The sequence below is a fragment of the Pteronotus mesoamericanus genome, unplaced genomic scaffold (assembly GCF_021234165.1).
Source record: "Pteronotus mesoamericanus isolate MK-2021 breed Mesoamerican mustached bat unplaced genomic scaffold, CSHL_Meso_final contig_2, whole genome shotgun sequence".
NCBI classification, from domain to species: Eukaryota; Metazoa; Chordata; class Mammalia; order Chiroptera; family Mormoopidae; genus Pteronotus; species Pteronotus mesoamericanus.
The window spans coordinates 33215033-33239556 of record NW_026555084.1 but is presented as its reverse complement, the minus strand read 5'-3'; the positions used below and the strand labels follow the sequence as shown (position 1 = coordinate 33239556).

General features: G+C 39.7%; 1 protein-coding gene across 5 annotated transcripts; it reads left to right on the top strand.

Moving 5' to 3' along the window:
- Nucleotides 1-1855: 1855 nt before the first annotated feature.
- On the top strand, nt 1856-21980 carry CLK4 (CDC like kinase 4). Of its 5 annotated transcripts, none has more exons than XM_054568568.1 (14): nt 1856-1992; nt 5177-5337; nt 6112-6178; nt 10750-10972; nt 12054-12144; nt 12538-12604; nt 14812-14928; nt 15019-15185; nt 15395-15489; nt 15745-15874; nt 18339-18421; nt 20656-20735; nt 21310-21400; nt 21494-21979. In XM_054568568.1, exons 2-14 carry the CDS (start codon nt 5214-5216, stop codon nt 21632-21634), a joined length of 1476 nt encoding a protein of 491 aa, XP_054424543.1. In that variant the 5' UTR covers nt 1856-1992; nt 5177-5213; the 3' UTR covers nt 21635-21979. The 5 variants fall into 5 exon arrangements, with proteins under 5 accessions (XP_054424543.1, XP_054424545.1, XP_054424544.1 ...); XM_054568569.1 differs by lacking the exon at nt 1856-1992 and adding an exon at nt 2016-2140; XM_054568570.1 differs by lacking the exon at nt 6112-6178 and having other exon boundaries at nt 21494-21975.
- The last annotated feature ends 2544 nt before the right edge of the window (nt 21981-24524 follow it).

Here is a 24524-nt window from a genome sequence, read left to right as displayed (position 1 = left end):
CTCATCTCTACCTAGAATAATCAAGTCAGGAGATGGGTGGGAACTGATGGAATCGGGGACATCTTAGAATCGGTCCTTGAAAGATAGTAAGATTTATATTTGTAGATGCAGAAATGGTGGCTATTTCAGGTAAAAGAATAATTTTGCCTGTCTCGTTCTGTAGCATAAAAAATTGCTCAATTATCTTTTCAACCTCACTTCTTGAAAAGTGTGGCACACACTTTGTGAGAATTCAACTAAGGTTTTTAAAAAGACTTCATTTATTTATTTTTAGAGAGAGGGGAAAGAAGGGGGAAAGAGAGGGAAAGAAACGTTGACCACATATTTCTCACACCCTTGCAACTGTGCTGACTGGGAATCGAACCAGCAACCTTTATGGTCTGCAGGCCAGCCAACATTCAGTCCACTGAATCATACCAGCCCGGGCTCAATTTACATCTTTTTAACTTCAATTCTTGATGTGTGGGGTGCAATCTCCATGAGAGTTCAATTTATCCACAGTAGGGGGCAGTTTTCTATGATGTTAGATCACTGAAATACAGTGCCCTCCTTTCACCTCAAAGGTCGGCGTTCAGGTCTCCCACGTCGGGTTGATGCCCACAACAGCCCAACTCACATTTGATTTCTGGCTTTCCCTTCAATCCCGCGAATCATTGTCAGCATTCAGAGTCCCCTTAACAACTTTTTAGTACTCACCACAGCTGAGCTCCTCCCAGCATGGGATTCTGTCTGTTTTGCCCTCATTTAAGCCTCACTCTCCTCTCCTGACGACTCCTCCGCTGGCGCCTTCCCTCTGTCCCTCGCACGCACGTGTTCCCCAGGCTCAGACTTCTGCCCTCTTCTCTCTCCTCACCCTACACTCACAGTCAGAACTGTGGACTCTTAAAACTGCAAATACGTTTGAGGTAAACCCCTCAATGGATGCTCACTAGCTCCAAGACATTGCTGTGCCTTGGTGACGTAAAATCAACCCACAAGGACAAACAACGGGAAGACCTTTGTTAGGGAAACCGGCTTCCATTTCTGCCCAGGAGGTAGGGACCGTAACAAGGAGGAAACTTATTGAAGCTTCACTTTTTGTTGTGTTGTTCTGATAAAGAACACTTGCCTTGAAAAAGATAAGCACCCTTGAGCTTGTTCTCTGAGACATCCTATTTATCCAAATCCATTTTTAGACTGGAAGTTCCAAGCAGGCTGGACAAGTATCCCATTCACTGAACTTGCCCCAGCTCCAGCCCTGGCACAGGACAGATTTTGGGGTTCATCTCTTTTTTAAAATATTTTTATTTATTGACTTTAGAGAGAGAGGAAGAGACAAAAACATCGATTTGTTGTTCCACTTATTGATGCTCCCATTGGTTGATTCTTATGTGTGCCCGGACTGGGGACAAACTCACAACCTTGGTATTTCCGGACTACTCTCTAATCCACTGACCTACCGGCCAGGGCTGGCGCTTCTCTCCCGGTGTTCGCACCATCTGAGGTTGAGGTCCTGGGAGAGGCTGAGGGCCAGCCACCAAATTTGGTACACGGGTGCGGGCCCCCGTGATGGGGAGAGAAGGACATGGGGCCCCAGCTGGCTGAGCGGAGGGGTGCGGCACTCACCCACTCCCCAACCCGCTGCCAGAAGGAGCACACCCAAGCCTCAGGCTTAGGACACGGCGCCGACGTTTCTCCCCACACTGGGACGTCACCCGGGTCGCACAAACAGGTCGGGGCGGGAACCACCTAGGTCGCGCAGCCGCCCTGTGGAGTGCCGAGCCCGCCCGTGACGTCACACGTACCCCCGCCTCTTTCGGGGAGTGGCGGGATCGCGCGAGGCTTTGTTACGCAGGCGCGATTGCGCGGCGAAGGTGGAGCTAGAGGCCGCCTGGGGGTTTTAGGGGAGACGGCGCAGCCGCCATTTTGTAGGGGTTTTGTCGCAGCGGCTGGTATAGAAAGACGGCGGTTTCGCTTCATTTCTCAGCCAAAGGGCTTTTTGCTTTTGCAGAGGTAAGGCTTCAGGTGACGTGTGTTGGGTGGGGCGGCTTTCCATTCTTTTTAGGTTTTGAAGTCAAATGGAGAGACGACCGGGTTCGGGACCTCGGCGACTGGGGTTTCTTCGAGACACAGCTCCGCTGGTCGCCTTTAACACCTAAAGGTGCGCAGGTGTTATGTATATTTAAAGTCCTGGGGCAGAAGGACCGCGGTTCTGCTGCCCACTCTTCCCTTGAGGGCCCTAGCCGCTCGCGTCGCGGTTCGGGAGGCTGGCTCCTTCCGCCCCGCCGGAGAGGCAAGACCTTTTTCGACAGACCCTTGGAGAGCCGCCTTTCGGGTGAGCCTTATTAGAGATCCGGTCCTCCCCGGACGCCTGGCCTCGGCCGATGGGAGCGTTTGTCCCTGTCTGGGAGTGTGCCAGAGGCCCTGGGCCGGCGCGCTGCGGTGGGGCCTGGGCGTCCGAGGACGGCGAGTCGGCGAGTCCATGTAGTGGAATTTCGCTCGTGTTGTGAGAGGTAGGAATAGGGAGAGGTTTGTCCTTCGAGCGACACTGTTCTTCCCCGAGCGGGAAGAACACTGGAGCATCCCGCTGTTGCCGCAGATGTGCATTTCTGACACTTGTGCATCGTATTTTCCTTGATTAGCCGCGGGGTGCTTCTCCGATCCTTAGAAAATAGCCTTCCAAACTGACGGGGCCAGCCTTCGGCTTTTAAACTGTCCTTACGGGATTGTGCTCCATACACGCGCACCCACGGGCTTCTTGTTTCCTGTTAAATGCAGTCCTCCTGGAGCCACCTAATCATAGCTCTGCCCTTTTTAGATATTTTTAAAACAGAGAATGCAACGTTGTCGGTCATTGTAGGGTATTGAAGGGCAGTAAAGAATCAAACACCCAATACGGATATATACAGACGGATCCTGTGTGTGTGTGTGTGTGTGTGTTTTGAAAGATATCTTGTGATTCTAGCACTTAGGATTCTTTATTAATGGGAGGTAGTGTAGTAATTCTAGGTAGGTTTTCTTTTTTGTGTATCCAGAGGAGCCTTATACAGAGAATGTGGGTCTAGGATTCTTCTCTTTGCCTCCTGAGAAAATATTTCTTAACGTTAGTAGCGGGGAGGGAGGCACTTCCTACGAGCCGAATTAAATTTTAAAGTAGTGAACTTGATTAGAGAAATAAAAATCATTGGCTCTCCTAAGATGCTCATTCAAATGTTAATATTTGCATATTGATAACTGTTTGAGAAGCCTGCCTTAGTAGAAATGAGGTGGTTGGGCAAACAGGAGGGGGAAAAAAACGAGCAGACACAGAAGTTTTGCAACAGTTTCTTAGAATGGATGGTCATAATAATAACTCTCAGTCATCAGAGGTTGTAATTTTGTTTGCTGTTATCTAAGAGTGCCTAACGAAGCTATTTTATAGAGTTTCTAATGGGGTTAAAATACACTTTTGGTAGTTGAAGGAGCGAAAGAATTCCACTAGAAATGTGTTTATGGCGCCTCTGACTTTTTACCTTAAGTTAGTTTTTAGTATCATTCATTTCAGTTTCCCATACTGAAGTGACTGTCAAGCCAGAATACCCACGCTCATTTATTAATTCCCAGTGACTACCCTACAAGGTTTTGGGGGTTTTGTTCGGCCTGACCAGTGCCTTCTCCTCCCTTTTTAAAGCAAGCTTCATTATCACATGTTTGATGGGCATAGAATTAGAATCAGCAGAGGAGTGAGTCAAAAGATTTGATGGCATTGGGCTCTGATGGCAGATACATACATACTCTTAGGGAATACCTCCCAGGAGAATTGAAGCTGCCTCCTTTGAAAGTCTTCAATCCATCTGAAATCACTTAAATTTTTACTTGGTTTTGTTTACTTCATATTAGGTCATTTGGGCAAGCTGAAGGAAATTGCCTAAGCTGGTGTTGCTCCATTTTACCCTTTTTCAGCTCCTTGCCGCGTTGTGATACTTGTCCTGCTCAGCAGTTTGGCCATCACTGTTAAAAATGTAACTGCCCTGTAAGAACGAGGATGGGAAGAGACAGTGGGGACCGCAGTGTTTGAACACAGATTCTGAGCTGGGAAGGAGCCTATGTGGTAGAGGTTATGGATGGGGTTGGGGAATTCTCCCCATTTTGCTCCAGTTTCACTGTGACTTTGTGTGTTCCTAATGGGCTTTTTCGGTGTCGCTCCAGATCTGCAGCAGATAGGTTTTAAGTTTAAGAATAACTGCAGGATGACCTGAAAAATCTTGTTAGAGAAAATGAGTTCATAAAATCATATTTCTGTTGCTCTTAAGTTTCTCTGTTGAATACCTTGTCATGGTCACCTCTTTTTATTTTTTCAAAGCTTAAGAGTCATTTTAAGATTTAGAGAAAGGAACTCTGTATATTTGAGAAAAAGAAGCTTCATTGATGGCTCCATACTTTTTAACAGTCATCTGTTAGGTTCAGTATCCCTAAGTGTTTCTCTGACTTAAGCTATTTGTATTACAGTACGAGTGTTTTGCCAAAGCTGCATGACACTTGTGATAGTATTTGCCTTTAGATTAGTTCACATGTTAAAAATTTACCATAAAAAGAAGGTAATTGTACAAATACATGAAAACCAAAAAAAGTTATTAATTTCTGGCTAGATATTAAAGGCTCTAAGCCTGAACCTTGGCTCTTTTTATGTTTTTTAAATGTTATTTAGCCCTAGATGGTGTGGCTCAGTGGATTGAGTGCCGGCCTGAGAACCAAAGGGTTGTCGGTTCAATTCCCAGTCCCAGCACATGCATGGGGTTGCAGACCAGGTTCTCAGTGGAGGGCGCTGGAGGGGCAACCACACATTGATGTTTCTTTCCCTCCCTTCTCTCTAAAAATAAATAAAACCTTTTTTAAAAAATGTTATTTAGCAGGTGTTAGTTTGAAGACAAGCACCTAGCTGAGAATTTATCCAGAAGAATTGAAAGAAAATATATGACGTTCTCACAGTGTTACTCATCATTTAGTCCTAGATCTATATGCATGCCACTTGAAGTCATCAGACATACCATTGGCGTAGTGCCCCATGCCTTGGGAAACATTGTTTACAAAAGATTTAGAAGCTCTGTGACCCCATGTTCTAGGTGTTTATATTTAAATAATATTAATGTATAACGTTCTGTTTGCTAAACATAACTATCCATAACCCCCACAACTCACTTTTTGTCTCCATTAACAGATGCGGCATTCCAAAAGAACTCACTGTCCTCATTGGGATGGTAGAGAAAGCTGGGGACACGAAAGCTACAGGGGAAGCCACAAACGGAAGAGGAGGTCCCACAGCAGTACGCAGGAGAACAGACATTGCAAACCACGTCACCAGTTTAAAGAATCTGATTGGTAAATTGAGCTAGTAACATTTTCACACTAATAGTTTCAATGATTTATTATTAGCTTATGTAGTTTTGTCAAATTATTTTATGGTTCAGTCAGCATTATTCAGAAATTATTTAATGCTTTTTGTAGGCTGGACACTGTATAAGGGCTGAGACTACAACTGTGAATAAAACAAGAGTTCCTATCATATCTGGGAGTGGTGGGAATAGTTAAGTCGTGGCCATCAGGAATGTAGGGGCATAAGACACAAAAAGTTATAGTGATGCAAGGACTCTCAGTCTGTGCCTTCAACTGGTACATAAGAGGGACATACGTATGTTCGGGTGCTCCTGTCGTGTTCCCTGAGTGAGAGGAAACGAGGGTTGGGGAGAGGACCCCTGCAGATGGGGAAAACAGCGTGTACTGTTTGCGTGTGTGGCAGTGCGTCGGGGTTAATTCACTTACACTGTGTTACACACATTATTTTTGTAGATAAGGCCAGCAGATATGTTTGGGATTTTTCGAAAGCCTGGTTATTGTAAAAACCATTCCTTTTCACAGGGAGCAGCCAGTAATTTAGAAAAGAGTCTCAATAAAAGCTTCCAATAGTATGTGTTTTGTTTTATTGCATTTTTACTGGTGTAAAATTCGGAGGTAATATATAGAATTAAAGGAATTTTAAAGTTCTTAAATGTTTCAAGAAAGGCTAGGTGAGTGGTTTCTTTCATTCTGTCTTCCATTAATTTTCTTTTTCTTGTTTGTTTTGTTGTTCCTGTGTTTTCTCCTTGTTTTGTGCAGATGTTTCATTGGGACTGTTTACCAGATTGCTTTCTAAATTAGCCAGCTGGGGTTACTTTAAAAAACAGTATGTAATTTTTTTCCTTATCCATCCTAAAACAGACTTGTTCTGTAGAACAGTGAGCTTGTTGGCAGTCAGCGCAGATTGATCATTCTTCATCACACACTGTTCCCCTGTTATTGGCGGGGCGGGGGGGGGGGGTTATGACAGAATTTCAATTACCTGAGCTAATTAATATGCTATAGAAAAACATCTGTGTCCTATTAATAAATACAAAATATTCTATAAGGCTAAGCATCATAAACTAATCAATGCAGATTTACTATTGTGTATGTAGAAAGGAAATGTTGTTCATTCATGTTCATAATAAACTACATAAACGTGATACTAAGTTGAGAATTACATCAGGTCAGTAGGTTCTTTGACATTGGCACCAGAAGTGTCTGGTGGTAATTGCTCTCCATAATCTGCAATATTCTAATAGTCTTTTTTGAAGATTAAAAACTTAAAAAGGATTTTTTAAATAAAATCATTAAAAAATGCAGAAAAGTATAAAGAAGTTAACTTTGGTAGGATGCTAGTATCTGATTATTTGGATATAATTTCTAATTCTCAAAATATCTTTAATACAAATCTTTGCCTATATTTTCTGAAAATAGATTCTAAAAGGGGATATTTGCTAAGTTAAAGGGTATGAACTCTTGCTACATAGTAACGTCTTTTTCTAGAAGGTTTGTACCAAGTTATATTTCTACCACACGCTCCTTGCCCTCACCACTCTTGGCTGTTTTTATTTTTAGAAAGAAGGGAAAGAAGGAAGAGAGGGAGAGAAATGTTGATGTGCGAGAGAGACAAAGATTGGTTGCCCCTTACATGCACCCAATTGGGGACCTGGCCTGCAACCCAGGCTTGTGCCCTGACTGGGAATTGAACTGGCAACCTTTCAGTTTGCAGGCCAGCACTCATTCCACTGAGCCACACCAGCCAGGCCACTCTTAGCTATTTCGAAATGCCAAATGAAATTTTTAGTTTCTAATGAGTTTGTCCACTGTCATAATTATTGACCACTTGAACATTATTTTTATATCCCTTGCCTATTTTTTCTATTAGAGAGTGTTTTTCTTAAGTTTTCTTCGTGAAAACTTAATGTATATGAATTATTTTACCTTTCTTGTACATTGCAAAGGGTCTTTCCTTTCTGATTTGTCTTTTGGCGGGAGCCTGTGAATTGGTATCCCTTCCTACAGGTTTAAATCAGTTATGCACAGTATGTTAGTAAGACTGATATAGCCGTAAACACCACCTTTATATATTGGCTTACCTAAAAAGTCCGTTTAGTTTTTTTCTGTAAAATAAGACATTTTTACTTTCACCAGTAAATGTTGATTTGAATATTTCAAGTGTGTCGGCTCTCTCCCGTGTAGTATAATGTTGATTGATCTCAGTTAGTGTCTCAGTTTGACTGCTGTCAACTTCAGCTGGTCTGCCTCACTGTGGAGCAGTGTCCAGTGAATATTCTCTAGCTCAAAACTTCCCAAACCACTTTTGACTTGTTCAACCAGTCAAAGCACCTTCTCCATACACTGCACAAATCCTTTTTTGCATCTCAGTTGCGTTTTTACCTTTCTTGAAATAATAAAGCATAATATGCTGGAAATGTTCCATATTTTCTTCATCTTCAATATTAAAATAGCTACACAAAAATTCACCAATTTTGATAAGTTTTTCAATAACTGCACACTGATATGACAGCTGTCACCATACAGTCTAACAAAATTCTTTCGAATGAAGTTAAAGACAACGAAGTGCTACTAAAACCATCTTACAGAAAAAAACAAGCTTTTTCACTAACCCAGTACTGTGGTAAGAATTCTTAAATGTCTTCCTAACAAAGGGTGTCAGATCTTAAACCAGTGATTCTCAGACTTTAGTGTGAATAAAATCACCTGAGAGGTCATTTTTATTAAATACGCATGTTACAAGGATTAGATTGAGTCTGATCTGGGGTCCACCTATCCTCTTTCTTTTTTTTTTTTAAGATTTTATTTATTTTTAGAGAGGGGAAGGGATGGAGAGAAACATCAGTACGTTTCACTCGTCCCCTGCTCGGGACCTGGCCTGCAACCCAGGCGTGTGTCCCCTACACTGGAAATCGAACTGGCAACCCCTTGGTTCACAGGCTGGCGCTCAGTCCATTGAGCCACACCAGCTAGGGCTAGCCTTATTTTTAATAAATCTATATTTTGATACTGCTGATAAACAGACCACCCTTTGAGAAACACTATTTTAAAGTTCTTTGCCTGGCATGTAAGATTTTGGATGGTCTGTTTCCAGTTTATTTGCCTGTGTTCCTATATGTGAAAATCGCTCTTGCTGGAATTGTCTACACAGTTTCCTGAGTAACGCACAGACAAACCCATCTCTAAGCCATTGTGGCTAAAAGTGCGTGGTGAGTGCACAGCGGTAATGTGCCATGCTTCTCCCTGGCACTTCTGTCTTCCACTTTGTCTAAGCCCTTTCTTACCTTCAAGATGCAGCTCCTCCTTTTCTATGAAGTCTTCCCTAATTTTCAGAAATTTGAGTGCTGTGCTTTCTCTCTTACAACCCTCAGCACTCGTTTCCAGCATTTCCGCATTTCCTGCATTGTTGGGCTTTATCTTTACGTCTGTAATCTCAGGCTGTCCCGTTTGTTGGCAGGGATTTTGCTGTGTTTATAAATTTTCTACAGGACCTGTGTGCAAATAAAAATGATTGTAGCCTCGCTGGTCTTGACTGTTTTTAGGGTCTACGGTGAAAACTTCACTGGACATTTAGTGACTGTTTTTAGAAATGAAATCTTTTCATCCTGTTCACTCTGTCCATAGCCTTTGCAGTTCTCTACACTGTTTATATATATAATCTCTAAGCTTTGGTGGTTACAGATTGAAGAGGTCCTCATCTTTATCATCTTCATAGTATTACTTCACCTCACGTTTGATGATCTATAGACTGTTTATGGATTATCAGCAGCTCTAATTCCAGCATTATTCCAGTTAAAGATTATTTGTGTTTTTTTCTGATAGAAAGGTTTTGGACTTTTTACAGGGCGGGTTCCTTTAAGAATATTGTAATTTCTAGCCTGATCTGTCTGATGTGTCCAAGCCAACTTGGTGAGGTCCCTGACCGAGATCCCCAATCTTACTCGAGTATCTTGAGTTGTTTCTCCGACACAGAGAACTTAAGGCTGACACTGGGGAGAGGGAAGAGGAGGTCTGTGCATCTCCACAGCCTGTATTTGATGCCAGTTTTGTTGAGGGGCAGTTTTAGAAAATGCTGCTCTTTATTTCTGCCTAAACCAGCTGTCCCCACCTCCCCTCTCCAGTAAATGAATGACGGTGTATTTGGGGGAAGGAGGCTGGTGAGGGCGGTGCAGACAACGTCTGTCACTCGGTTGCTCATCTGGGTTCTTGTAGCTGATCTTTCTGACTGGACAGGTGTCCCTCTCTCCCTCAGTGCTCCATGCGCGTCTCTCTTGAAGCTTCGCACTCTGTGAAGAGGACACTCAGCGCAGGTAGAGGGGGACGGGAAACTGGGTCAGATGCCCTTTTCTTTCCATCTGATTGAGGTTACCTCACTGGGGTGCTCTGACCTCTGAGGCCTGATCTCAGATCCCTTACCAAGTCTCGTTGATGCGTTGGCGCATTTCTTGGTGAAGTAGGGTCCATATCTTTCATCAGATTTTCAAAGGGATCTGTAGTTTCAGAAGTATACCGCTGTGGTGATAAATAATGCTGTTTTCTGTGAGAAGTCCCATGTATTTTGCAACAAGCAGGCACAACAGAAAGTGAGAAATGCAAAGGGAAGTAGGGTGGTGAGTCTCAATCCTAGCCAGGCAATTACAAGATCCCTTTTCTCATTTTAGGGGGATATATTTTAGAAGGCTTTGGCACATGTAGCAACCTTCAAAAGCTATTTTTGTCTTTTTCAAAAGAATAACAGAAAACTATAAATAAAAAGAGAGGAGATAGGGTAGGTAATGTGTGTAATAAAATTGGCCCATCTAATCCGAATGTGTTCTACAACCCTTGCAGATTGTTTCCCTTCAAGGTGTCTTAAGCTCTGGTGAAGTGGAACAGCTGGAGTACATTTCCGATCCCTTCTAGAGCTAACACCACCACCTTTCAAGAAAGAATTCTCTGTGTGCCAGAGATCTAAAAATCACATTAATAGAGAAAGGACCTTTGCCTGCCTCTAATTGTGCGTGGCTCTATGAGGAAAGAAAGCTTAGATGCCGATGCATAGATCATAAAACTGATGCAGTCTTGTGAATTTTTGGTTTTAACTCTTCTCCAGGATGCAAAGGGACGCTTAAGTAGATGCCGAACATAATGAAATGATTTGGCTCAAGCTTTGTTCCTTGATGTGAGGTGCTTGATAGCAGTCTGTGTAATAGAGAAATGTGAACCCATTTGCTTATTGGTTAAAGTAAAATTATTGCTTAGGTTTTATGATAAGTATAAACTCTAATTCATCAATTTGAAATTTTTTCTGTTACTGAGTTAGCTCTTTAAACCAGGAATTCTTGAGAGAATGTTTTGTTGGAACCCCCTTACTAGAGGATGGAGAGAGTAATTTGAAGTCTTTCAATGTGTTTGCAGTCATTATTTAGAAGCAAGATCCTTGAATGAGAGAGATTATCGGGACAGGAGATATGTTGATGAATACAGAAGTGACTACTGCGAAAGATACATTCCTAGGCATTACCACAGAGATGTGGAAAGCAGTTACCGAATCCACTGCAGTAAATCTTCAGTCCGGAGCAGGAGAAGCAGTCCTAAAAGGAAGCATAATAGACACTGCTCAAGCCATCAGTCACATTCGGTATGAGTGGTTTTGTTTTCATTTGGGGTGGATACGTATTTGTGTGTAAAGCTCTAAATGAGCCAATAAGTTTGGAAAATTTACATGATACTATTTGTGTATATTGTTTATATTACTTGAATTCTTAAAGGAAACTTCCAAATTCTTGTAGCTAATCTGTATTTATTAGCTAGTCCTCATTTGCCCACATTTACTCATTTTCCACAGACCACATCATGAGTTTCTTCATTTTAATATTAAAAATGTTCTATTTTTATGTTTTGTAGTATGATGTTACGAAGTAATGAACCCCTGTCTCTCATTTTGAACATGCTTGCTTTCTTTAAAAGAAACTCCTTTCCTGATAATTGGAAACATAGACAGGTGCACTGGTGGAAAGTTAAATACCCTGTGTGTAGCACAGTCCGATAGCACAGTGCATTGTCCGCAACTAGTTCCATTGAAGTTCTGAAAATGGGTGCTGGATGGGAAATGTATTTTAAAAAAACTTGCCTTTTTCTTTTTAACACTCAGACCTGTTTGATCAGTAAACTTTGAAATACTGTTTTCCTCTCCCAAGTTTTCAGTAAAACTAGCTTTGATTAGATTGAACATTGAAATTAACTAGCCATTACTTTTTCTTTTTATTTTAATTATGTATATTTAAAAATATTGCTAAGTAAACAATTTCAACTAATCTTGGACATTTTAAAACATTTTTCTGACGAACTAGACATCTCAACTCACAGCATATGCTATTTTATAGCAAGAGATTAATAGAACATGACATTGCATTCTTTAATTTCAGACTTCAATTAAATCAGTATTTTAAAGAAACAATTGTATTGTTTTTTTCTATTGCCACTTTAAGTATCTTATCTGAAAATCTGTTCCTTGCCATGTTTTTCTTCTGTAACATAAACTGTGCCCTGTGAATTTCTGGGGACTGAATTTGAAATTGCTCCTGCCAACTGTTCGTGGCCTGGTGCTTATCTGAATGCCTGAATATCTCCCCGCTGAATGAATTGCGTATTCTGCCCTGAATTCACTCTGATATATTGATTGGCTGGACGATCTTGGTGCTGCCCACTTGCCGTTCCAGAAGAGCCACCGAAGGAAAAGATCCAGGAGTATAGAGGATGATGAGGAGGGTCACCTGATCTGTCAAAGTGGAGACGTTCTAAGAGCAAGATGTATAGAATATTTTTCAACACTTTTTAAACTTTGCAGACAGAATAATCTTTTTAAGAATAGTTTGTCAGCGGGGGGCTAAAGAACTCTTCATTGCTTTTTTGTTTTGTTTTTTTTGTGGGTTTGTTTGTTTGTTTTGTATTTCTTCTTTTCTGTAGAATTTAAATATTTCTACTCTAAAGTTCCAAAATAATCAGTGGAATTTGAGATTAGATGAAGAAAGATAGCTCTAATTGTCTTTGTAGCAGCTGAAAATAAAATAATTTGAGTGCTGAAACCTTAGTTATGCTTTGATAGAGATCATTTGAAAATATTCCACGCTTAAGCATTCATTGTTTGAATAACTAGTAATTTGTACACAGGTACTTATATCTCTTTCTCCCCCCTCACTTTAGATGAAATCGTGGACACTTTGGGTGAAGGGGCCTTTGGCAAAGTTGTAGAATGCATTGATCATGGCATGTAAGTTTGTTTGTGTGTTTTTGGTGGGGTTTTGTTTTGGGGGGTTTTTTTAGCATCCTGATATGTTTGGTGATGAAATATTCATAATGATGAAATGATGTTTTAAGTGATAGTCACATGTTTTCTTGAGAGGTACTAATATTCAAAGATTTTTTTAACTATGTGCATGATTCACTTACCGTGAGTATGCATTTTGATCAGGAATGTTCACATGCTCTATCATATGGAGCATATTGAAATCAAAAGAGGTGTTTAGGTGAAGAGAGTTTCCCGGAAAGAACTTAGGCCCATAGTCTTGAGGAAGAGATTCGGAGTGCTCTACTCGACTTCTAAATCACAGAGACAATAAAGCGTGTCTAATCTTGGTTCAAAAAACTTTATTCCCATGGGATAATATTTGCATGTTAGAGTTAACTTCTTAAAATACTAAAGGAATTATATTACACAAAGCCCACAGAATGAGTTTCACTAAACCCTTTGTGATTTGACCCTCTCTGCCTCGTTTTCATGTTTTCCTCCAGGACCTCTGTTCTATAGTTGGCAAACTTTTCTGCAAGTGAACCTCTTAAGACAATTTAGTGAAACTGCAGATTTCTAAATTGACCCCTAAAGTTTTTCATCATAAAACAGTTAGAAAGGAAAATAATTTGCATCTTACTGTAAGCATTGATTTCTTTTTTTTTTAACCTATTTAAATGTGTTTGAGGGAATCTAAATGCTGTAACAGTTTGATACCTACCACCATCCATGAACAAACTCTTCTTTAGTACTTGGAAATGTTTTAGCTTAGAACTTATTTTCCTTCCACTTTACATACAGAACATTATTCTATATATTTTTTATTATCACTATATTCTCTGCAACAAAAATGTGAATATAAATTGAAATTTTAAAACATTTCAGATTATTTTCAGACTTATAGAAAAGTTGATAAAATCAAAGAATTTTCATATATGCTTTACCCATAGTTCCCAAATTTTAACATTTTACAGTATTTTCTTTATTCTTTATACAGTACAAATGTTATGTTTCCAAATTTTGCCAGCAAATCTATCGACCTTACTCAGGTTTTACCAGTTGCCCTCTTAATATCCTTTTAAAATTTCTCGAGATTGTAAGACTGAGAATATTTTCTATTTAAGTCCAAATATATATCAAACATAGAGATGTTTTCACAATATTTTTTTTAATGATTTATCAGCCCACAACTTCATTGGGGCTTTGTTGAAACCAGTGAATTGGAAACTGTCAGATTTGGGAAAAGGTTTGCTGCCTAGCCACTAAAAAAATTTGTTTGCCTCAGAGGTTTTTTTATAGGGCACATATCTTGATCTAATAGGGGCATGTGGGGTATAGTGAAAACAGAGACTTGAATTTTGGCTCTCATTCTGGGCGATCAGATTTAGCAGAGAGGACAAAAGGAAGTTGAAGATTCAGACATCCATTTCCTCACATGTCTCCTGACTCTACGCATCTTGGGAGGCATCAGGAGCCCCGGCCTGAAGCTCACTGCCCTGTATTGTAGCTGTTTCTGTCTGTTGGCATCAATGAATATGCTAAGCATTTTCTTGACTTTATCATTTATTGGTGTCTTTTTTGCCCAGATGTTCCCTTTTCCTTCCAGTTTTGACAAATTGATCACTGTCTTTTGGGGTTCAGTTGTGTGTCAGTTGTGAGGGTTCAGAGGTGTCCAAGTTCTTTGAAGAAGTTGGAGATCCCTTCACCCCAGTGGTTTGGCTCTCCCTCTTCTACCCCATAGTACCTCGCACCAAGCACTTCCGACCTTACGGTGAACTGTTCACGGGTCTTTTCCTTTGGGCTTTAGGGTCACAGGGACAAGCCCTGTCTTTTCACCCCCAGTACTTGTCCCCTCCCTGGCACAGAGTGGGCCTCGTCTGCTGAATGAGCAAATGCTTTTAGCAGTAGCATAGTCTGTTTGAGGTTTTTTTTATTTAACTTTTTACTAAATCCAGATAAATATAAAACTCTGGGAACAAATATTAAAATTCATAAGTATTAAGGGAATTATTACTTCATATAAAGTGTATTTTGTCAACATGTTTTGAAAAGATGTTATATGGAATCTGTATAATATTTTAGAAAAATAGCTAGAGTAATTGATGCTCAATAAGAGTATGCTTTAGAGACTACATGTCTTCATCCTGCTCCTGTACACTTACTGTTTTCGTCCTAATTTTGTTTCTAAGGGATGGCATACATGTAGCAGTGAAAATCGTAAAAAATGTGGGTCGATACCGTGAGGCAGCTCGTTCAGAAATTCAAGTATTAGAGCATTTAAATTCTACTGACCCCAACAGTGTCTTGTAAGTATAAGCTTATGCTGTGATTCATCACTTTACCGGAAATAATCAGAATTCTGTGAACTGAATTATTTTTATTTTGATCTGTTTTAGCCGATGTGTCCAGATGCTAGAGTGGTTTGATCATCATGGTCATGTTTGTATTGTATTTGAATTGCTGGGACTTAGCACCTACGATTTCATTAAAGAAAATAGCTTTCTGCCATTTCAAATTGACCACATCAGGCAGATGGCATATCAAATCTGCCAGTCAATAAATTGTAAGTATATTTAATAAATCTTTAAACATCAGAAATTAAAGTTTGTTATACAAGTGACATATCAAAACATGGCAACTGAAAATGCGTATTATAAAGGTGAAGCCCCCCCCAATTCTTGACCCCCAATATCCACTACTAGTTCTTTCTTCCGCCCCAGAACAGATTAAATTTATAAGTGAAACTAATAATCTGTTTTTGTTCTCCTGTAGTTCTGCATCATAATAAGTTAACCCATACTGATCTGAAGCCTGAAAATATTTTATTTGTGAAATCTGACTACGTAGTCAAATATAATTCTAAAATGGTAAGTTAAAACTTGTTTTAATTTTGATGGTTCTTTAAAATTAATTTAGCTTGGTGATCATTGAATGAGGAATTTCACTTCTGAGGTTCATTCTGTCCTGATATTTAACCCCAAAAGGATAATCTTTCTTTGTCTTTCTCAGGGGTTATGTTGAAAACCCAAAAAGATAATTCACATGCAAGCATTTTGGATAGTGCTATTAAAAAAATGTTTATTTTCTTTGATCTTCATGTTTACTCAACTGTGTCTTTCTAGAAACGTGATGAACGCACCCTGAAAAGCACAGATATCAAAGTTGTTGACTTTGGAAGCGCCACATACGATGACGAACACCATAGCACTTTGGTGTCTACACGGCATTACAGAGCTCCAGAGGTCATTTTGGGTCAGTAGACGTCAGACTTCCTGATACTACGGTTGAAGAGCATTTTGTTTTCTACAGCTTTGGGAGGAGAGAGAGTGATTTTACTAGCACTGTACAGAAAATGCTTTGCTATTTTCATAAAAATGGTCTGGACATTACTGTAAATATTTTTACTGAGTGTGAAAAATATGATACATCTGTAAAGATACTTCAGGTGGTGGTTATTTTTGAACAAGTTAATCTTCATAAGAACAGGCTCTGTTGGCTAAGTACATCACAGCAATGTGATTTTCAAGTGCTTTGGGTATCTATTTTCCTGTCATTACAAAGCATGGTGCTGATAAAAATGCTAAGTTTTGGTTAGCAGACCTGTCAATATAGGGTGGATGAGAGGTCAAGAGGAAAGAAAGAAGGGCTAGCCTAAAACAGAACTGCTTTTATAACCCTTGATATGAGAAAGACTGGAAAGGAAAATGAGTGCATATGCAGTTTTAAAAATAACTGGGAATTCAGTAAGGGAGCACGCCTCAAAATTTAAAGGTTAGAGACCAGGTCATGCTAATAGAGCTGGGAAGTCGGGCGGGTTTGGGGTCTCGGAGACAGTGGGGGGAGTTCAGATCAGGTGCTACAGGGAGATAGGCAAATGGAACAAGCTTACCATTTGGCCAAAAGTAAGGTCCAACTGAGGTTAGGTAATCAAACATTTTTGTTCCCGGTTTTTATGTTTTTTGGTCCAACAGGGCTTGATAATTCAGGATAGGAGTGTGAAAGGAAACTAGTGATTTTTATCTGCGTAGACGATTGAAAAGGGCGTAAGGATGGCCAGTAGAACTTTGCACGGTGATGGAGTGGGTTATGCCTGCACTGTCCGTTTGGTAGCTTTCAGCCACACGTGGGCTGCCGTGTGCTTGCAATGTGGCTAACATGACTGAGGAGTAGAATTTTAAATTTTACGTTAATTTAAATTTTAGATTAGAATAGCCACATGTGGCTTTTAGCTACCATACAGGACAGCACAGGTTTAGAGTTTATTTTTGAAATGGTTCATGGGATTTCTGCTTGCATGGTGTGAAAGGAGCTGCTGTGTCACAGGCGTTCACAAAGAATGGCCGTGGTTGAGGACTGAAGGCTGCTCTGAGGGTGTAAGGAGGGAGTGTGTAGGAGGAGATCGTGGGCAGGGAGAGGACTTTTCAGAGCTTAAAAGGAAATAACTTCCTGGGTTTTATCAACTTAAAATTCAGAATCCCCCCCACATTTTAATATGGGGAGATAAAACACAGAACAATTGACATTTTCCTGATACTAAAACAGGTTTTATTTGCAGATGTTGTGTGGGTATAAAAGTAGAAGTTGTGCTCCCTTACCCATTTGTTCCGGTGATAAGCACTGTGAAGTGTAACAGAAATGACTAAATTACAGTCAAGGCTCTCAAATATGCAGGGTCTGGCAAAAGTAAAGCCTGCTTGAGTGTGGCTGGTAGGGTAATAATATGGATGAAATAATTTATAGTTTTAATTTGAACTTTTCACCTAAAGTGTCATATGGTGTGCTTGAGTGTGAGATTGTTATGTTACGGAATTAATTTAAAAAAGGGATGTTATTTGTGCTGGACCCTGTATTATTTCTTCCTTTACCTTTACATTCAGTGATGTTACTGAAAGTGCTCGAAATGTCCTTTAAAGGAGATTTTATGTGTATTGTTGTTTATTTAATATTTGATGTTTAAAAAAATTAAAATATCTCTGGTTTATTCTATTCATCTCTTTTCCAATTAAATACAGACTTAAAAACGCTGGGTGTTTTATTCTTCCCAGAGCAGTATTGCCATTTGAGAATTCTGAAGGAGAAAGTGTATGTGACTATGTATAGACGGTCTGAACGTACTTACATAGATCTCTTTCTCTGTGAACTGCAAATGGCTCTGTAATCCTGCTTGTAGGTGGAACTGCGTATAATATTCATGGTTCTTATTTACGTAAAACTATATTATTTTATTAGAAGAAGTAAACTCAGGTATCAAACTTATGATAATTGATAAGGGCTTAATTACATTCTGAGAATAATTATTGACCTATATGTAAATAATAATTTACATATTAGTGTCTTTGCACTAATACGTAAGGTTTCCTAGCTGACACGAACTGGGGTAGCAGTGCTCCCATTGCACAAGCACTTAGGGGGCTATGCAGTATTTCCACAAATCGGTAGTTACATCAGTATTTGGGAAATACTGGTTCCTCTTATTTTTATTTTATAGGAACTGCCCCCTTTCCCAGGTTAAATGGTATAATTTGATGAAAGGATTTGGAGAACTATGAGAATATACTGAATAATGTCTGATAGAAAAATAAAAAAGTAAACCATGAGATTACTGTTACAGTCTCCCAAATGAGCTATGTAAAGAGATTACGCATAGAGAAGGATTTAGTAAATTGGTAATTAAAAATTGTTGCATAATAAAATGTCTGTTCTTGTTTTTAAATAGCTTTAGGTTGGTCTCAGCCTTGTGATGTTTGGAGCATAGGTTGCATTCTTATCGAATATTATCTTGGTTTCACGGTCTTTCAGGTACGTATTTAACAAATATCGTTTAGTTAAATGTTAAAGACATAAAATTCGGCTTCCATATTGAAAAGTTGCCATAGTGTCATTTTAAGACTAAAACTTACATATGCAACATGGTTATCCTTCTCTAAAACCATAGTTGAATGAAATACTACTCTCAGTGAATGGTTAGAGTTCATTTTACATATGATTGGAATATTTAACAAGTGTTCATACTGTCCTGTATTTCCATTTTCTGTTACGCATCATCATAAATTTATGTTAGCATTACTGTGACTAGTTTTAATTCAGTTCTGGATATGTTAACTATCAGTATGGCCATGAACAAGTCACGTAATCCTTTTTATAAAAGAACTTAGGAACAATATATTGTGTTTATTCTAAGTATTAAGCGTCTGTGACACTCTAGGTTCTAAGTGTTATCAAGATGAAAAGATCTCTTCAAAGAAACCATGAGGAAGATAGAGATGGGAAAACTTACAGTATATGGTATAAGTGGTTCGTGTAGAAAGTAGAGTGGGCCCCCGGGAAAGGTGATCAGTTAAGATTTCTTAGAGGTGGTATCACCAAAAATGGGGAGTTAAAGCCAAGGCAGGAAGGAAGCGTCAGAGTGTGCTGGAAAACTAGGGCGTGTGGTGGCTGTGCCAGGAAAAGAAACCGCGTCTGTAAATGGTACAGGTGCAAAGGAACACTCTTGTCAGGGAAGAATAAATAGATGGAGCTGCCAGCCTTGCATACATGGGGGATCAGCGACAGGGGGCAAGGACCGATGGACTGGCTGCGGCCTTGTCGAGGGCCTTTATTTGGAGATTATCCCTCCTGGGTTTTTTGGGTGGTAAAGTCGTACTTTTATGCAAACGTTTCTTTGGTCTGCACTTTTGCCCTCAATTTTACTTGCAGCTGTAACCTAAAGAACACTTTAGGTGGTGCCGCCATTGAACAGCTTTAAGGAGGGTTGTGATGTGATGTGATCAAGGTGTTGTGGTGTTTGTGGTTGTGGGCTGGGGGTTCAGGAGGTTCTGGCTCTTGCTGTCAAGGTTGATTTGAAGTTCTGGAGTGTAGGGTGGGAGGAAGCTGATGAGTTTAGACTCATTTAGGTGGCTGTTGACAGCATGTGTGTTCTCTGCTTCTGTTTGTTTCTTCCATAGAGATCCTGTTAAAAGGACTCTGAGTTTATCGAGTCATGGTTATCAGTTCGAGGAGGTAGTGTCTGGTTTTGTGGTAGTAAACTGTAGGGTCAAGAACAAGTTAAGCAGAATGCATGCTTTCATTGTAGTCAGTTTGCGATGGTAAATCACTGAGGTCTTAAGTGAAGTGCACAGTATTAACATTGGTTGAAAGAAGGTTTATATTTGGACTTCACCCTCCAGAAGTTACTCTTCAACTAAGGGCCTTTCTTAAAATGTGGAGCTAATATTTATCCCTGTCGTGAACGAAGTACTTAATGTTCTGAAAGCAAAGAGCAAGGCAAGACAGTCAATAATTTCAAAGAGCATTACACACAGCCTCTGCTTTCCAGAACAAGGTTGGCAGACTATATGCTGCCTGATGCCTGCTTTAAAAAATAAAAAAGAATATGCAACGGAGACCAATTGTGACCAGCCATGCCCCAAGTACCTAACTAATTCCCTTTAGAGAAAAAGTTTGCCAATTTCTGCTCTAAGAGCACCCCGTTTTAGCTGTGCGACATTTTCCTCTATTCTGCTTCAGCCAGAGCTCTGTTACTGAGTTTTGATTGGGGGGTCATAGTTCAACTTTCTGTATTTATGAGCTGTGTGACTTTGAGCTAGTATCTTCAGTTTTTTGAAACTCATGTTCCCATACACGCAGCTCAGGATTTTTGTGAGAATTATCAGGATGTATCTTTATTGCCTGGAATTAGTTAGGTGTTGGTACGCTTTTAGTCATTGGGTAACAGAGGTCAGTTTTGGTTAAGCGACTGATGAAATGAGACAGTTTCTGGTCATCTTCCCCAGTCATCCCTCAGTTAAAAAGTGCAAGAAGTGCAAATAAATGAAGAAACTGTTCAGTTTTACCTCTGCCTCACCGGTTCATTCCCAAAAGACTATTTTGTTGGGTTTGCACCAGATAATACAACTCATTTGTATTATCTGTTCCATATTTGAAGTAGAGCATAATGTAAATTGTGTAAATGTCTAATCTAACTCTTTTATGTCAGCAATATTATGTTAGTAATATTAAATATGCTAAAAAAAATTTTTCCCTCCTTTTTTCAGACTCATGATAGTAAAGAGCACCTGGCAATGATGGAACGAATATTAGGGCCCATCCCAACACACATGATTCAGAAAACAAGGTACGGTCTGAGAGTGAAGCCCTTTGTTGACTAGTCAGCATACAGACAGGTAAAAGTGATGCAGTATTTACCTGTGACCTGGTAACAGTGGTGGTTTTTACACTGAAGTTAACCTTTGCATTAACCTTTAATTGTTTTTGTAAGTTGACACAATAGTAATACACAGAGCAGTAAAGGGAACTTGACTTTTGAGTCATGGCAGCCTAAGCTGGAGTTCTGTACTGTTTCCAACCAGCTGTATGTCCTTGGACAAGGTCCTGCCATGGTTTTCAAAGACAGCTGCACATCAGAAGCCATCCAGGGAGTTTGTTTAAAGATTTCTGGCCCCATTTCAGACCCAGAGACATCAGAATTTACAGGAATGGATCCAGGGGCTTCTCTTTTTAAAGCTGGCTTTGTTCTCTGTATGCAGCGTTAAGGAAGATAATCTGTAAGTCAGCCAATACATAATTATTGCTAAGATCTGTAAAAATGGTGGATATGGAGATGCTTATATTTCCATCTGTCCCAGTGGGAGCAGAGTAAATAGGATCTTTTGTTATTTTTACTAATCCAGACTTCTTTTTTCCTGCAGAAAACGCAAGTATTTTCACCATAACCAGCTAGATTGGGATGAACATAGTTCTGCTGGTAGATATGTTAGGAGACGCTGCAAACCATTAAAGGTAAAAGAAAAAAGATTCAAGGGTTTAAAAAAATGTTTCAACTATTTTAAATATCTTTCTAAAAATCAAAACATTTCCTCCCCCTCCCACCAGGAATTTATGCTTTCTCACGATGAAGAACACGAGAAACTGTTTGATCTGGTTCGAAGAATGTTGGAATATGATCCAGTGAAAAGAATCACCTTAGATGAAGCCTTGCAGCATCCTTTCTTTGACTTATTAAAAAAGAAATGAAATGGAAATCAGTGGTCTTACTGTATACTTCTCTAGAAGAGATTACTTAAGACTGTGTCAGTCAACTCGAAACATTCTAATATTTTTGTAAACATTAAATTATTTTGTACAGTTAAGTGTAAATACTGTATGTTTTGTATCAATAGCATAATTATCTTGTTAAGCAAGTATGGTCTTGATAATGAATGAAATATAAAAGTTAATTTTCCTTTTTGAGATTAACATTTTTAAAGACCTTTGGAATATCCTTTGTGTCCAGTGATAAATGTTATTGATCTTGTCTTTTGTACATGGAGGTTGACTCTTTGAAGTGATTTTTTTTGAGTAAAAGGAAATCTTGACTACTTTAGTCTTAATGAATATTATTTACTTACCTCAAATTGGAAACTTTCTTTAGCTTTAAAAGTTTTTTTTCTGTGATTGTTGAACAAGTAATAGGTGTTTATAATTGCGTAAGCACGTATTGGAAATCAGAATCCATAGGAAATGTTTATTTTTGGCATTTCATTAAATTGTAAGTATTATGTTCTGTCTCCTTGGGTGATGTCAGTAGTAACAAGCACCATCCATGGAAAGCCATCCAGTTGGTCCATCATGACAGGTTTTGATAAAACCCCAAAGAACACTTACTTTAGGACTAAAGGCTAAGAAGAAAGTCAGCTTGGAAAGTCCTAATTTCCAATAGTTGTTTAGTGAGCGACAGAGAGAAACAGGAATTCTGATGACTGAGGGAGCTTGTTGTTTTCCCAATCCCTCCATGCGCTGCCGCTGCTGCCGCTGCTGCCGCCGCCCCACCGCACCCCCCGCCTCCCGCCACCATTTCCCCAACCTCTTGATGACTGAGAGTCTAGTTTTTAATGCCACATCTGGAGGAATCTTGAAAACATCTCATACATGTTTCCTCATCAGATGAAGTAAATAGTTAAACTTCAGCCTATGAGAATTAAGGCTCTTACTAAGCAATTAATGTAGATTCATTTTCACTGGAGAAAAAGAATTATTTAATTGGAAAACATTTTGGGAAGACGCAGAAAATTCCAGACACTAATTAGTTTAACATGGTGAACTTTTTGTTAGCCTATAGGAATTTTTTCTTACTGTTAACCTGTTTTCACATTAAAACTCCATGGTAAATGTTAATTTAGTGAAACAAAACCAAACTTGATACTGTTCAGTCTGCTGAGTAGGAAATATCTTCTGTTGTAGAATTTATAATTGTTGAGATACAAGTTGTTTAAAAGTACCCCCATTTTGTAAGTATTACACACAAATTTGAGTTTTATCTGTATATTTTAAACATAAAATGCATGAAATTTTCTTTTATGACAAACAGTGAAATTGGGCCAGGTTCCTTAGATTATTCACAGGAGGCATTTGCCAACAGAGTAAGGGTATGTTCCAAAAGTTGAATAAGAATTTAAGAAAGCTGAAATAAATTTGACCACAGAATACCTGCATAACTGACGCTCAGGTTTTGCAGTCTACACATAATGTATCTTAACTGTATGAGTAGTTGTACTGTATTACATGCAGTAAGTTTTTTAAAAGCAGCATTAGATGTAAAGAAAAAGGCTTTTCCTGAACCTAGCAGTGCTGACATAAACCACTAGGTGTCCGCCTCCTTCACTTGCGCTCTCCTGGCGCCCTGAGCTATCTTGGCCTCCTGTCCTTTCCCAGCAAGTGCTTCAAGTTCCCAAATTAATGTTTATTTTATCCTCCATCAGAAACTCATCTTCTCAGAGCAGTTGATCCTGAGATACAGGAAGAAAAAAATATTCCCATTATGCCCTGTGGCTCAGTGGACTGAGCATTGGCCCGCAAAGTGAAAGGTTGCCAGTTCGATTCCCTGTCAGGGCACGTACCTGGGTTGCAGGCCAGGTCCCCACCTCAGGCTGCACGAGGCAACAAATTGATACTTCCCGTTCTTTCTGTTTTTCCGTTCTTCCCGTTCACCTCCAAAAATAAATACAACCTTAACAAATGAAAGTAGCCACATTATTTCTTACTAAGAAGTTAATCATTACTAACCCCCTTTCCCTTCTGAAAAAGTATTTACATTCTTCCCAAAGGAGATCTAAGTCTTATGCCTAATTCATGGAATTTTAGGAATTAAAACGAAAAATCAGTAGGTGGGATGGAAGAAAGGTTTAGCGGTCGGCCTGGGACCTGTGGGATCATTGAGTATCTACCGCCAGCCCTGTTCCTTTCCACTTTGAGCTCCGGGTTCCTACTCTTGAGGGCCTTTTCCTTGTACTTCCGCACTCATTTTCTGGAAGTGCCAAGTTCTTTCTTGACAGTGCTGGGACCCTTAGCACCACAGGAAAGGTATAGAATAGCCAGTGTATAAATAGGGATTATTTGTGGTTGGATATTTACATCTTAATTTGATAACAGTTTTTTACTATTTTTAGGAGTTTTATTGAAGTTGAGCTTTTTTAAAAGTGTAATAGTTTCAGGTGTACAACATGTTCTGCTATTTGTATGCACTGCAAAATGAGCATGACCAATGCATTAACATTCATCACCATGTATAGGTACAGACAGCGTTAACTCTAGTTGCCGTGCTGTCCATTCCATTCCCAGGACCTCAAATTGCAAGTTGGTACCTTCTGACTCCCGTTACCCATTTCACCCGGCCACCACACCCGGCCTCTGTCCATTCTGTTCTCTGTACCTGTGAGCTCGGGTTGCATTTAGATTTCCGCATGTGAGGTCATAGAGCGTTTGTCTCTCTGCCTGACTGACTTCACTTAGCACAATGCTCTCAACATCCATCCATGTGACACAGATGGTGCAGTTTCATTCTTTTTTATGGCTAATAATTCCCTGTGCATGTGCGTATGTGTGTGAGAGCGAGCAAGCGTGTGATACTTTCTTTATCCCTTCATCC

What these genes read in the sequence shown, in the direction of transcription:
- CLK4 (XM_054568568.1), top strand. Translation starts at nt 5,214, where the DNA reads ATGGTAGAGAAAGCTGGGGACACGAAAGCTACAGGGGAAGCCACAAAC. An exon ending in CAAGCCATCAGTCACATTCG is followed by an intron (nt 10,973 to 12,053) that starts GTATGAGTGGTT and finishes TTGCCGTTCCAG; the next exon opens with AAGAGCCACCGAAGGAAAAG. An exon ending in CACATGATTCAGAAAACAAG is followed by an intron (nt 20,736 to 21,309) that starts GTACGGTCTGAG and finishes TTTTTCCTGCAG; the next exon opens with AAAACGCAAGTATTTTCACC.